Source organism: Chelon labrosus (assembly GCF_963514085.1).
Source record: "Chelon labrosus genome assembly, chromosome: 9".
Lineage (NCBI taxonomy): Eukaryota > Metazoa > Chordata > Actinopteri > Mugiliformes > Mugilidae > Chelon > Chelon labrosus.
In genome coordinates, this window is record NC_140359.1 from 11,479,420 (window position 1) to 11,492,209 (window position 12,790).

Consider the following 12,790-nt stretch of genomic DNA (forward strand, 5'->3'; position numbering starts at 1 on the left):
CAAAGTATGAATCCTCTGACACTTGGCTTTTCGATAATTCACATTTCAAGTTATTAATGAAACATTTTACTAAATGTTCCAAAACATTCAGTCTGTGGAGCGAACTCCGCTGTGCATATTTACACCAGACAAAAAAAACATGTGACGTGATATGAAATGTTATCTTCTGCTATTTAGGCAACATTCTTTTGGTAAAAGGATGTTGCCTAAAATACCTAAAATGTTGCCTAATATGCACTTAGACTTAAACATTAGGGCTGCTGGTGGTGGTGGACAGAACAAGTTGTAGCTGTCAGTGTGAGATAAAACATGTGTTTTCATCCTGCTTTGCTCTGGGCAGTTTAGCACACTCGTGGATTCACATTGAGGAAATCTAACACAGTTTCACTTAGAACAAACAACATTATATTTGTTTAGGTCTTAGTGCAGACCAGTAAATAACAACGTGATTTTAAAATGTCTAATGTGCATATCTGCATTTTATTGGCGTATTATTATTTATTTATTCTGTGCAGTCACAATGTGTGAGCTTTATTTTCAAGACATTTCAGTCTCATACGCGGTCATCTAAGGCCCAAAGTAAAGTAAGAAAACTCGTGTTCTATATTTGAAGTATTACATTTCCATCACTGGGCTCAGGTCAGTATTAATTGTTGTCATATTTTTTTTATGATCAGTGACTAATACTGCTGGGCTGGTTAACGGTCTTCAACGTCTCAACGCCTTCCTCCTCAGCCGCCCAATCAGCGACCGACTTTAAAAACTGACAGAAATATGAGCCAATCGGAGGGCGCTATGTAGAGTATGGGTGGGAACTCGTGACATCAGGGAAGTGGAGTGTTCAACTTAGCAGTAAAACAAAGTAGGAGAATTGTGCTGATGAAAGCCTCTTAAAGGAATTAGTCCCACTGCAGAGATGTTCTGGGTGGGTTACCCAGGCTAGCACTAGCGTCCGTTTGGTTTACCGAGTGTTACTCAACTCAAATGTCATCAGAGGCTTAGGTGTAGCGCTGCGAAGAGGAGGGAGAAGTATTACGACATCAAACCGAGCTTCCTGGACTGTAGGCAAGCTAGGTAACCAAAAACCCAAAGCCGCAGAGGACGCAGGACTGACTTCAGGAAGAGGTTAACAACCAGTCCGACGTTTTGAACGAATCTTAAAAAACTATTAGGACTGACTTTTGATAGGAGCTTAACGTACTTTCGCGATGTCTCTGGCCGACCAGAGCCAGCAGTGGTATCCCACGAGTGTCCAGGTAACGGTGCATCAGGCTCGGAACCTGCGTGTTAAGGGCAAGAATGGCACCAACGACGCCTATGCCATCATCCAGGTGGCCAAGGACAAGTTTTCTACGTCCGTGGCGGAGAAATGTGTCGCTCCGGTGTGGAAAGAGGAGGCTGCCTTCGACCTGCCGCTCTTCCACCCGGGAAACGCCGAGCGCTGTACGCTGTATATCATAGTAATGCACCGAGCTCAGGTGGGACTCGACAAGTTCCTGGGACAAGCCGTGGTCAACTTACTGGACCTCCATGAAAACAAGTCCCGCAAAAAGGCAGAGTGAGTAACTACGGTTATGTGGACACAGTTGGCTTTTAAACCACTCTCAACAATGGTAACATTAGATCTATCTGTGTTGTTGTTGCTTGTTTTTAAGGTTAAGTGTTGGGTCCCACTTAGTTATGCACAAGTTCAGACAAACTTATTCTTCTGTAAGTTCATCTTCTTCTGGGTCACAGAGCTGTACGCCACATAAACATGGACTGACAATTTGTCCCTCCAAGAAACAGGTAGTTAAACAAATATTAGGTTACTTTAACCTCCAATACACACCCCTCTTTATTTCTGGTATTCATTAACATTTCTTTTCCTACATTGTTTTGAGCTGAGGCTGCTTCTTTTTAAAGCATATTTCCATTTTCCATTAAGTGATTGAGTCTACACGGTTCAGGTTTTCCAATTGCACTTGAAATTGTCACGGCACCTTCTACACATCACTAATAGTCAAAGTTGGTATTATCAACAGACCGTGAACATGTTGTTAGACTGCCTCTTCGTATCAGTGCCTGGTATCTTGAACAGTCTAAGGTTATTGTTCTTGTTTTTCCTCGTCTGTTTTCGTTGGGCCAACCCTAACCGTTTGTCTGAGACTTTTACTTGGTAAGCTGGTGGGACGCCAACTTTGTCACTGCCAGCTAGAAGATAGAGGCCTGTCTCCAAATCGTTTTGCTTCTGTTAAGCTGCCACATTCCTCCAGGCTATTTACTAACTTACAAGGCGTGTGCTCACACCCATATGCATTATATGAATGACATCTGTGGTTTGACGTAGCATGGGTGTAGCGTGGGTGTAACAGGAACCAAAATAAAACATGGTCTTAGTGTGGAATTGGTATATACACACACCCTCTTATATAAGAGGAAGTTTAAAAATATTATAGTCTAATATAGACATTTTCCACACTGGTAAACTCTTCTCATGGCCTCTAATTTTGAAGTGACCATTGGTAAAGAGTGAGCTCGAGGTTGTGCATTTTCAGTAATCACTCAAACAAGGACAGCCAAGATATGGTGCTGGAATGACCTCATCCACTTGGTTATTGTACCGTCATATCTGAAATGTTATCTTGTGTTTGCCCAGTAGGTTTTTACACCTTCATGGCAAAGTTCATTCCTTTCTATTTCCTTTTCATGTCTCAACTCCCCGCTTGTCTTGTTCCCTGCGTCTCCTTTAAGGATCCAGTATGCATGCTGGGCCTTGGATGTTGCTTTTTTGTGCCTCGAAGAGCGTGGTGTTAGATTACTATCCTGCCTCCCCATTGTGCTAATGCAGGGTGTGACACTGAATACTTTGTTTTCCATCTCGAAGGGAACCCCACTGTTACCTCTAGCACAAAAGAACAAATTCGAGATGAACTTCGGTTTTAAGGCCACAGAATCTGAGCTTGTTAAAGATTATGATAGTCATAGTTAAATAATTGCCATTTTTGCGTATTTGCAGCTCTATTTGAGCTACATTTTTCTCAGTCTTTTCAAAAACATTTTTGATATTTTTCTCAAATAATTGATAAAAACAAACAGTGATTATTTGCATTCATTTTGCTGTCACATATTCTTGAAGCCAAAGTTGACATCTTCAGTTTTCTTGTTTAGTTTACTGTCAGTAGATAGATAGATAGACAGATAGATACATTTCCAGTTTTCTGTCACTCAGCCAATCGAGAGCTCTAGATATTTTGGAGTCGTTATATTGGACCACTTCCAGAGTGAGTTCCCTGAGTCAGGTTCATTTGTTCAGACACCTGAGCCACAGTATTTATTTTGTAAACAAAGGGTAGAGCATTGGCTGTAAAGAATTTCCTTTTCTGACATACAGTATTCACCCAGCATTAGCATCAACGTCACTGAATACAAATAAAGCTTTCCTCCTGTGGCATTAACGTCATTCTAAATAAGGTATTGTCACTTAATGATCCTTTGTAGTACAATTAATTGTCAGCACATGACGTCAGTGCAACGATAACAACACTTCGATGCAACATTTCCGTATTTGACTCTCTTTACACCTCATTGTTTTATTGGTGAAATTCTGTCAGGTGTCGACTCACAGGATAAACACGGGCTCCCCTGTTAATCATTACACATTTAAAAGAAGCGTTTTTCAACAGCAAACAGAGGGAACCTGTCCTGTAGGACCTATGAGCACATGGATCAGAGGCATGGCTCTGTATTTCTATGCAAACAATACTGAACATGTACACCCTGACTCTGTCTTAATAACTGTAGCAATGCATTGTGTAGTTTAATTGTACACCCTCTTGTAATTGATGTAGGCAAGAATAGCGACAAACGACTTCTCAACCGTCTTGAGAATGTGTTATCTCCATGTCCTTGTGGTTTGACTTGGTTAGCGATTGTTTGCCTTGGCAGTCTCTGTTTAGGGTGGGAGAAGAGAAACGTTTGAATTAAGTTCAGAGTAACTTTCATTACATCACGTACTGCACAGCACCTCCCTGTGTGTGTGTGAAAGTGTGAGGAATGCTGGTACACTCCCATGCTTGTTTCCCGGCTGTTATTCCCACAAGAAGCTGTCTGGAAGTCTGCCTCATGACACTAAAAAATGAATGCCATGACAGTAAACTCTGTATGAACTGTCTGGTTAATAGACGCCGTGCTTAAATACAGGCATGAGTGTCTTACATTTATCTCCATTTATCTCAGTTTATCTGTTTATATGTTATACTGAACCTTAAAATGTTTCACATGTTGTACAAAATGATGCTAGGGATTAACACCTTTACTTGAAGTGAAGCAGAACACAAATTCACAAAGGGAAAAGGCTTTTCATAATGGGCACTTCTGCCACAGTATTAGTACATCGAACAGTAGCAGGACTTAAATTGGACAAGAAAACGCTCGTGTGTAATGGCGGTAATTGCTTGTTTTGGCTCGCTTTTAAGTAGCGCCCTCCAGAACACTCTTACCTTTCCCTTGCAAACAATAAGTGCTGATCCTGTACAACAGAGAGGACATGAGAGGGGAGAGCCCAAACAAAGCTGTAATTGTCAGGCTTTATCTGCGGTTGGCATGGTACTACCAACAGGAACTGGAACAAGCTGCACACTAGTTAATGATGTATATCAGCCAATCTCTCTGACATACTGTAAGTTAACAGGAAGTCATTTTGTTTCAGCATCTATTTATGGCATGACTGATGGTGATTCATTGTTTTTTATATTCATCTTGCAAATAACATAATATTACTCCTGCTGAAGTGATCTTATTGAGGCTCAAACCATATTTGTATTTAAATACTGTATGGTGATACTCATTATACATACTGGTATATTCTATAAAGTGGTATAAATGTTTACTTGTAAGCAAAAGCAAACGTGGTAGATGTCAAAAACACTTTTTACAGTTTCTTTCCTGTTTGCAAATGCTCTGTCTCCTTCACATTGCACAAGTCTTACACACTGTGTGTTTACACGGCAGGTATATAGGACTGGATGTAATATCAAAAAATAGTAAAACATGCCCATCACGTGTTCTGAAATAATAAGCCAAGAATAATAAAAGTAAATCATTACCTTTTCCGCACAATTTAACTAGTGTCATATGTTTCTTTTGTCGTAATATACACTGATATCAAGACAAGGCCAGGAACAACCAGAATTTTCCTTCGGGGTTCAATAAAGTCCATTGAGGACAAGTGGAAGTTTGAGTTTCGAGCGTAGTTTATACTCCTGCGACTGGTCTACGTAGAGCCTACGGCTTAAGGGGTTAGAGCGCTGTCAAAAGCATTTATACCTGTGCCTTGGTGTGGCTGTATTGTTCTGTAATTATGTAATTAAAACACTAGAAGGCGACTGGTCAGCCTTGAGTTTAACTGTGAATGGCAAGTGAAACTTAGCAGCTCATGTTGGAGTTTAAGATAGTTAATGTTGATCATCAGTAACTTTTACAGAAATCACTGAAACACAGAACATTGAGAAGACATCTGAGCTGATGATTTGTAGGAGCCTGAACAAAGGAGAACTTTATGTGCTTGTCCAGCTGCTCAGTCATGTGAACAAGGAGGTACCTTTTAGACCAGTCACAGCCGTAACTGCAACACGCAGTTACATTTCTGAGAAGGTGCACGCCAGGTTTTTGCGTAGGTGACCCAGGCTTATAAATTAGGTGTCACTGTTTTAGGTTTTGAAGTGTGTCTGAGATTAGATTAACCGTTAAAATGTGGGTGCAAATAATGCACAATAGTTATGATCATTAATTCTGAAAGAAATTCCGTCCACAAGAATCATTTTAGTCATCTGATCCTTTCTTTCTGTCATTTTCAGATGGTTCAAGCTGGTGGACAAGAGTGGAAAGCAGGACAAGGAGCGAGGGGAGGTGCTGCTAGATATTCAGTTTATGAGAAACAACTTGTCAGCCAGCATGTTTGACCTCTCTATGCAGGACAAGCCGCGCTCCCGCATCTCCAAGATTAAGGACAAAGTCCGTGGGAAGAAGAAAGATGGCTTCTCAGACTCTGCTTCGGCTATTGTCCCCTCTGTCAGCCAGGTCCTCACAGACAGCGAGGGAGAGGCTGATGCACAGTCACTTAATCAATCTCCAGGAACAAAAAAGAAATCTAAACTCAAAAACCTCTTTGCGCCTAAATCCAACTTGCAGCGTAACATCTCTCAGTCTATGTCTACATTAGGTACTCTCCCTGAGAAGAATTCATCTCTCAGTAGCAGCCGCTCATCTGGCCTCAATGTGGACTCTCCTGAAGGTAATGAAACCTTTCTGTGCTCTTTACTGTTTGATGACTGTGTGTTGACAGTGCTAGTTTTCCTCTGCACAGTAAATAATGGTGTTTTGTATTTCAACAATGACTTCATGTTTCACTGTCTCTCCCACAGTTAAAAAGAAATTCAAATTCCTGGGACACAAGCGAACAGGCAGCTCAGACAGCAAGGTGTCTCTGGGTCCTTTCTCCCTACTGAGTCGCTCCAAGCAGAGCAACAGTGACCTGAACAACCTGTGCATCAACGGCAGCCATGTGTACGCAGAGGAGACAGAGCCCAAGAGTGGATCTACACTGAGTCTGAACAGCTCAGGCCAAGGCTCTGTTGAGGACGTTCGTAAACACACCTCTGATCTCCCTGCAGATTCATTTAATACTGCCACCCCTCACAGCCGCGAGTCTACAGATAAGGCTTTACTGGAGCAACAGCGCCATCAAGAGGAGGAGGATAGAAGAAAGGCAGAAGAAAGGCGTATAGCAGAAGCAAAGAGGCTAGAGGAAGAGGCGAAATACAAGGCAGAGGCCAAGAGACTGCAGGAGGAAGAGGAGCGCAGAAACCAAGAGGAACAGGAGAGGAAAAGACGCTTCCTTGAGGATGAAGCAAGGAGGAAGAAACATAAGGAAGAGGAGGAGGAAAGGAGGAGGCAAGAAGAACAACGTAGCACCCTGGAAGCAGAAGAAAACCAGGTCGAGGAGGAACGCCGCAAAGCTGAGGAGCAGAAACGTCAGGAGGAGGCTTCCATGAGTGACAGGCTGTCGTCTCTCTTCGGTATGATCAGAAAGAAAGAGGAGAAAAAGGAGGAGGTACAGCAACAAACTAAGGAGGAGCAGCTTCCCACCCCAGCCCCTCGGCGCGACTTAAGAGAACCCAACCAGCCAGTCTCTCACCACTCCACCAACCCATTTGAGGACGTTCCCCTCAGGTCTGATCCTCCATTAAGCAATAATGAAAGCCAAGCGGATCCTCAGAAATCCAGCATCAAACCACAAAACCCCTCTGCCACGGTCTTCCTCAACCGCAATGCTAAAGTGTCTGCAGTCAAACCCAGGTAGGTCTCCTTTGGCTACATTAAATGTGGATGTCAATGTATATCAGCTTTACGGGCCAAGTGTATATATACGCATGCAAGTAATTTGTTTCTGCATTTGACACATCCATACGTACACACAAAGAGTAATAAGATTGCCTGGGGATCAGTGACCCTACAGTACCAAATCCTCATTTCTAACCATAGCTCCCAGCAAGTCACTCTGCACTAATACTGTTAGTGTTATGCCACTTGGGATGCTATTGGTTGTTTGCAGTCTCACTGCAATACTTAGACTGTCTTCAGTGGCATTTGACTATTGTCTTCACTGGTACTGCAAAATAAACTGTCTGTGCTGGCACTATTTTGATAGTGTAGCTATTGTATTTAACTTTTTTTTCCATTCTTTATTTCTATCCATTTACACATACTGCATATAATTAACATGTAATTGATACCAGTTAGAAATCCTATTTCAGAAAGCTGAAACACTTGTTTGTGAAGTCTTTCTCTTCACCATGTCTGTCAACTGAAACTTTGGTAAAAAACACAACTTTCTTTCCTTTTTGTGTTAACAATGACTTAGCCTTGTGATTGTCTGAATTCCTTCCAATGGCTGACGGACTTGTTGGACCAGTTTGGTCTCTGTACGGATCAGATACTAGGTGTGGCTTCTGTTACTGAAGATGCTGTGGAACAGGTTGTGGAGTGAACAGAGCTCATAAGGGCTGACTGAGCCACAGTGTTGCTTTCTTCGCGGTTGTTCGGTTAACTTTTTAGATTAGATTTGTTGTAGTTGTTTGTGGACTGGATTGGACTGCAGTCGTAATGGTAAGAGGATTTTGCTTTGTTTGTGCCATTGTTTTACAGAAGCCCTTATTTTCAAGAATGTTTGTTAGCCGAGGCAGTTTAAGTTGTTTGTGGCATTTACTTGTGATTTGTGACTCATTGTAGGATGATCTCTTTGTAGTGGACAACCTCAGCGTGGCCAAGTCACATGTAAAAATACAAAGTTATTCGAAGTCATATGACTGTCAGACGTTGTGTGTGTAGATTGGCCAATAACATTAAACTGTGGACCATTTTAAGACCAAATTATTTTGTCTTATTTAGTGGTTGCTCCTTTTGGTGCATTAATGTGATAATGTTTTTGTAAGGGGTCACAGAAACATCACATTATTCCCTGTTTATATGGTTTGGGAAAGTTGTGAAGAGCTATGAATGTTTTGTGTTAAATATGAAAAAAATGGGCTACATTATGCAAGGTTGTGGCTGGGAATGAATTGAATTAGTTTCCAGCTTGTTGACATGCAATACACTGGTTTAACTGGTGATGGGTTTTACATTGGTGAAGTGACTTGTGGTCACACTGACCTGTAGGCCTTTGTTTTCACTCCTTGGCAGATTGGCTCAATCTTTGGAGCCTGAACCCAGTGACTGCCAAAACCCTGCTCAGCTGTGCTCTTCTCCTGCCCACTCAGAGTCCACCCTCTCTAGTGTCCCATCTGAGTCCCCTGGTACTTTCTCCAACCTCCACACGTCCCTAGCACCGCAAAACATAAGGCGAAGCTTGTCTGGCAGCACAGAGAATTTGTCATCTGGGGGATCTTCACCCACAATGGCAGCTCAGAACAAGAAAGCCCTCCTTCCACCCATGTATGCAGGCACACAAACGGGAGGAAATCAAGTTCATGTCCGAGAGATCAACAACCCCGCATACGTAGAGGCAGATGGAACGCAAGAGGCCGCAAATAAGTCTGTACCACTTCCTGATTATGAAACCCTCTTTCCTCAGAAAAGACACGGAGTGCAAGGGCAGACTCGATGGGATCACATAATAGCTGAGGTCAATCAGAGACATAGAGACGATCCTGTTTTTCTGGGTCCAGAGATGAGCGTGGATGGCCCAGTAGAGCATGTACCAAGTCCTAGGTCTTCCATGTCTCAGGAGAGCCCTGCCATGAGACATTATCAGACACAACCCCAGGAGACCAAACCTATATCATCAAAGAAAGTAGCTGCCCCTGCTCCACCTAAACCAGTGGCTTCCCCACTCCCGCAGCCAGTAGTAGTTTCCAGTCAAAGACAAAGCCAGAACACCACTCACCAATCTCTCATGAAGACTAATCCATCTACAGTCCCAGTGTCTGCTGAGACCTCAAGTAGAGGGACATCCAGAGATGGAGGAAGAAAGGTGCTGCACCCTTCACCTGCAGCAACATCCGAACCCACGCCACAGAGACAAATGGACATGGACAGAACTTCATCAGACGATAAAAGGAAAGTCACCACGAACAAAGAAGTACCCACAGCTAAACCCAGACAAAGGGTTAGCCAACCAACACAACAAGAAGGCGGGCAGGCAAAGGAGAACTTTGCAGACTTTGACCCATTCCCCAGTACTGACCTTATTCCCAAAGACCCGTGGGCACACCTGAAGCCGAATGAAGAAGTAAATGACAGTTTAATTGGCAATGTACAGAAAGAGCAGGAACCTGAAGATCGAGGAATGACAGTAGAGGATCTTGATAAAATTTTTGCTCAAGAAAAACCCGCAGAGCCCTTCGGAAGCTTTAATGACAACGATGCAAGCAAACATAGTCAACACAAGAAAATGGACGATGGGTCAAAACGTGCCAGTCCTGTTTTTCAAAGAAAGAATTCGCAGAGGGGAAAGAAGATTCTCACACCCACAACTCACTCAGATGATCAGACTTTCATGTCTCAACAAGAGCCAGCACATAAAGAAAGAACAAGCTTACCCACGCCTAATGAAAGTTTCTCCACAAGAGATGCCTCACTGCAGTCTCAAGCTGATCTGAAAACACAAAGCGATTTTTATGAAAGAGAGGATCCATTTGGAGCAGAACCTTTTGTCGTACAGTCAGCTTTGACTTCCTCACAGCCCCTACCAGTTGTTATGGAGGAGCCAGCATCCCAGGCAGGAAGTTTGTCTGGGGGAAAGACACTTTTGCGAGCATGGGTCTCACCCTCTGAGGTTCAGCCTGTCAGTACTCAGAATAGCATTGGAGGTGGGCTAGGCTTAACTCCACGCAGGTGAGATTGCACTAGGCTATGCACAAAGTCTGCCTTTGTGAACATGCCGCATTGCACTGGGCGCTGTTCTGTTGTGATAAGTTGTTGTTGGGATGTATTTTGGGTGTGACTAACACAAAAGCTCTTCTTTTCTACTTCCCCCATGATATTAATTCTATGTTCTGCACTTCAATCACGGTGAAATCATATGCAAGATGACAAAATGCTATACTGTTGATTCTTTTTCAAGTGCATATAATATTTTTCTTTTCTTTTTTTTTGCATTTTCTGCGACGATTTTCTATCTTTTTTAACTTGCTGCATTTAAACTTGTCATTTATACCTTTTAGGTCTTTATGATAACATATACGCTTTCTTTACAGGCCTCATCCTGTGAAACCCATGAGCTCAGCTGAGATCCAGCAGCCCATCAGCAATCCTGCTGTGAAAGAAATAAGGGCTCGGGAGAGCACACCAGGGAAGATTAAGGTACTGTCTTGTTGCCATAAATTATATTCTGGGATGAAAAGTGCCAACCGATTTCACACATCCCCTCACAGAAATACAGAAAGCTAACTAGATTTAGCTGCAAGAGAAAGCCTGACCTGGACTGTTTCGCCTTGTAGCAAAATCTACATTGTGCTTATTTAATAGTGGTCATTCATTTCCTAGAATTGAACTGAATTGTAAAATTATTTTCTTGACAAAAATTCCTGTTGGTAGCTCCTACCTGAAGGATTTTACAAGTCTAAAATCACATCTAGTCTGAAATTATTGTTGGTCATAGCAGATTGACTAAAGAAATTATTATAATTATTTAGAAATATCTAAGCAGATGGAGTTTAATTATTTTAACCGCAATATACAGTGGGGTTGTAATATAAATGTAACCCTGCGTCAAGAGTTTATTGTCTCCAGGGACAAACCAACAAGCTGTCAACAGTTCAATAAATCAGTCAGTATATTTTAATAGTGACACATGTACTGTATCCGTGTCTTTTCACGCCCCTCAGGTGGCGGACACAGTGCGAAGTGGGCCTTACACTCAGCTGACGCAGGAAGAGCTGATCACGCTAGTGGTGAAGCAGCAAACCGATCTGTCCAGGAAGGATGCCAAGATCACTGAGCTCGAAGAGTACATAGACAACCTGCTGGTCCGCGTCATTGATGAGCAGCCCAGTATCCTGCAATCCCTCAACGCTTTTAAGCCAGTGTAAGGGAATGTCTCCTAGAGCAAGAGAGCCTCACGTATGGACACTAAGTCGGTTTCTTGTGTGTTTATTTTTATTTTTTAATTCTGTTGTCACTGTGTACTGAGAGACAGGATGAAAGTCTTAGAGCATATGCACTTTTTTAGAGTCAATAGGTTTGAGACTGTTGACAAGCTGTCTCTGAACTTTTGATGATTAATAAACAAGCAAAGAAAAAACCTTTATACAAGCAAATGAATGTATTTGTTTTGACACTACGGTACTGCAATTTGCTTTGTTACTTAAGAATATATTCAGAATATTGATTAATGTACCATACTTATAATAAAGGGTTGAGCTTTATTTAATATACTTTAAAAAAATATTCTATTGACTTTATACACTGGGCTCTGTGTAATTTATTGCTGCGTGATGAATGATCAAATGCTTAACTTCATACAGCCATTAATGCATCTGTCCCTCCACCACGTAAGTCTTTTTAAACTTTCTTCTGAAAGCATTGATTTGTTTTGTTTTTTTAACCGGACAATCAACACCATAGTCCCTTGCACTCACCACAGTCGAATGTCAGAGATATTGTGCCTATTGTTGCTTTGAAGAGGTGTTATTTAGAAAACCAGCATGACTAAAAGCAAGCAACTATTATATAATGTATATATTTTGCAAGTACAGAATCCAGCTCTTCTAAAGTTTATGCAAGATTGCGATCACTGTGATGTTTGTGTTGTGTTGATGAAATATAAAATCCAAGAGATAATCAAAAGCTAATCACCAGAGAAACAATAATGCACTCTGTTTTATTAATAGCCAGCCTTGTCTTTGTATTTGAACTACACTAATGAATGCCTTTACAAACTAGAACTGTTTCATGTCTTGGTAGCAAACCAGATGACAGCAATATTAATCTTCAGAACGTACAGACCTGTGCCTTCAAGCCTCCGTTCATTAATGTGGTGTATGGTTTGTTGAATAGAGGGATGTTGTTTTTTCCTCGCTTCTTTCCGTGGAGTGAGAGCTCATACAGTGTACAGCCCGACCTATGGAGTGTTTGTCCGACAAAACACAAAACAATAATAGTACTGGTGATGTGAACGCCTGGAAGCAGTGATTCTGAACACTATGCTTTTATTTGAAATAAAGACACTAATTATGTCACCAAAGTGTTTGTGTTTGTGGTAATTTACACTTGGTGCGAAAACATTCAGTCATTCTTTCATCTTCTGTAA

The 12,790-nt window shown here is 41.9% G+C and overlaps 1 protein-coding gene across 2 annotated transcripts; it reads left to right on the forward strand.

Moving 5' to 3' along the window:
- Positions 1 to 570: 570 nt before the first annotated feature.
- Positions 571 to 12,724, forward strand: rab11fip1a (RAB11 family interacting protein 1 (class I) a). 2 transcript variants are annotated; one of them, XM_084551185.1, is made up of 6 exons: positions 571 to 1,558; positions 5,838 to 6,274; positions 6,405 to 7,338; positions 8,722 to 10,374; positions 10,737 to 10,842; positions 11,367 to 12,724. In XM_084551185.1, the coding sequence occupies exons 1-6, from the start codon at positions 1,209 to 1,211 to the stop codon at positions 11,568 to 11,570; spliced, it is 3,684 nt and encodes a 1,227-aa protein (XP_084407311.1). In that variant the 5' UTR covers positions 571 to 1,208; the 3' UTR covers positions 11,571 to 12,724. The 2 variants fall into 2 exon arrangements, with proteins under 2 accessions (XP_084407311.1, XP_084407312.1); XM_084551186.1 differs by lacking the exon at positions 8,722 to 10,374 and having other exon boundaries at positions 581 to 1,558.
- The last annotated feature ends 66 nt before the right edge of the window (positions 12,725 to 12,790 follow it).

Excerpts from the sequence above, each read along its gene's own strand:
- rab11fip1a (XM_084551185.1), top strand. The coding sequence starts at position 1,209 with ATGTCTCTGGCCGACCAGAGCCAGCAGTGGTATCCCACGAGTGTCCAG. Across the intron at positions 6,275-6,404 it reads CAATGTGGACTCTCCTGAAG|TTAAAAAGAAATTCAAATTC; the intron begins GTAATGAAACCT and ends TCTCTCCCACAG. Across the intron at positions 10,843-11,366 it reads GCACACCAGGGAAGATTAAG|GTGGCGGACACAGTGCGAAG; the intron begins GTACTGTCTTGT and ends CACGCCCCTCAG.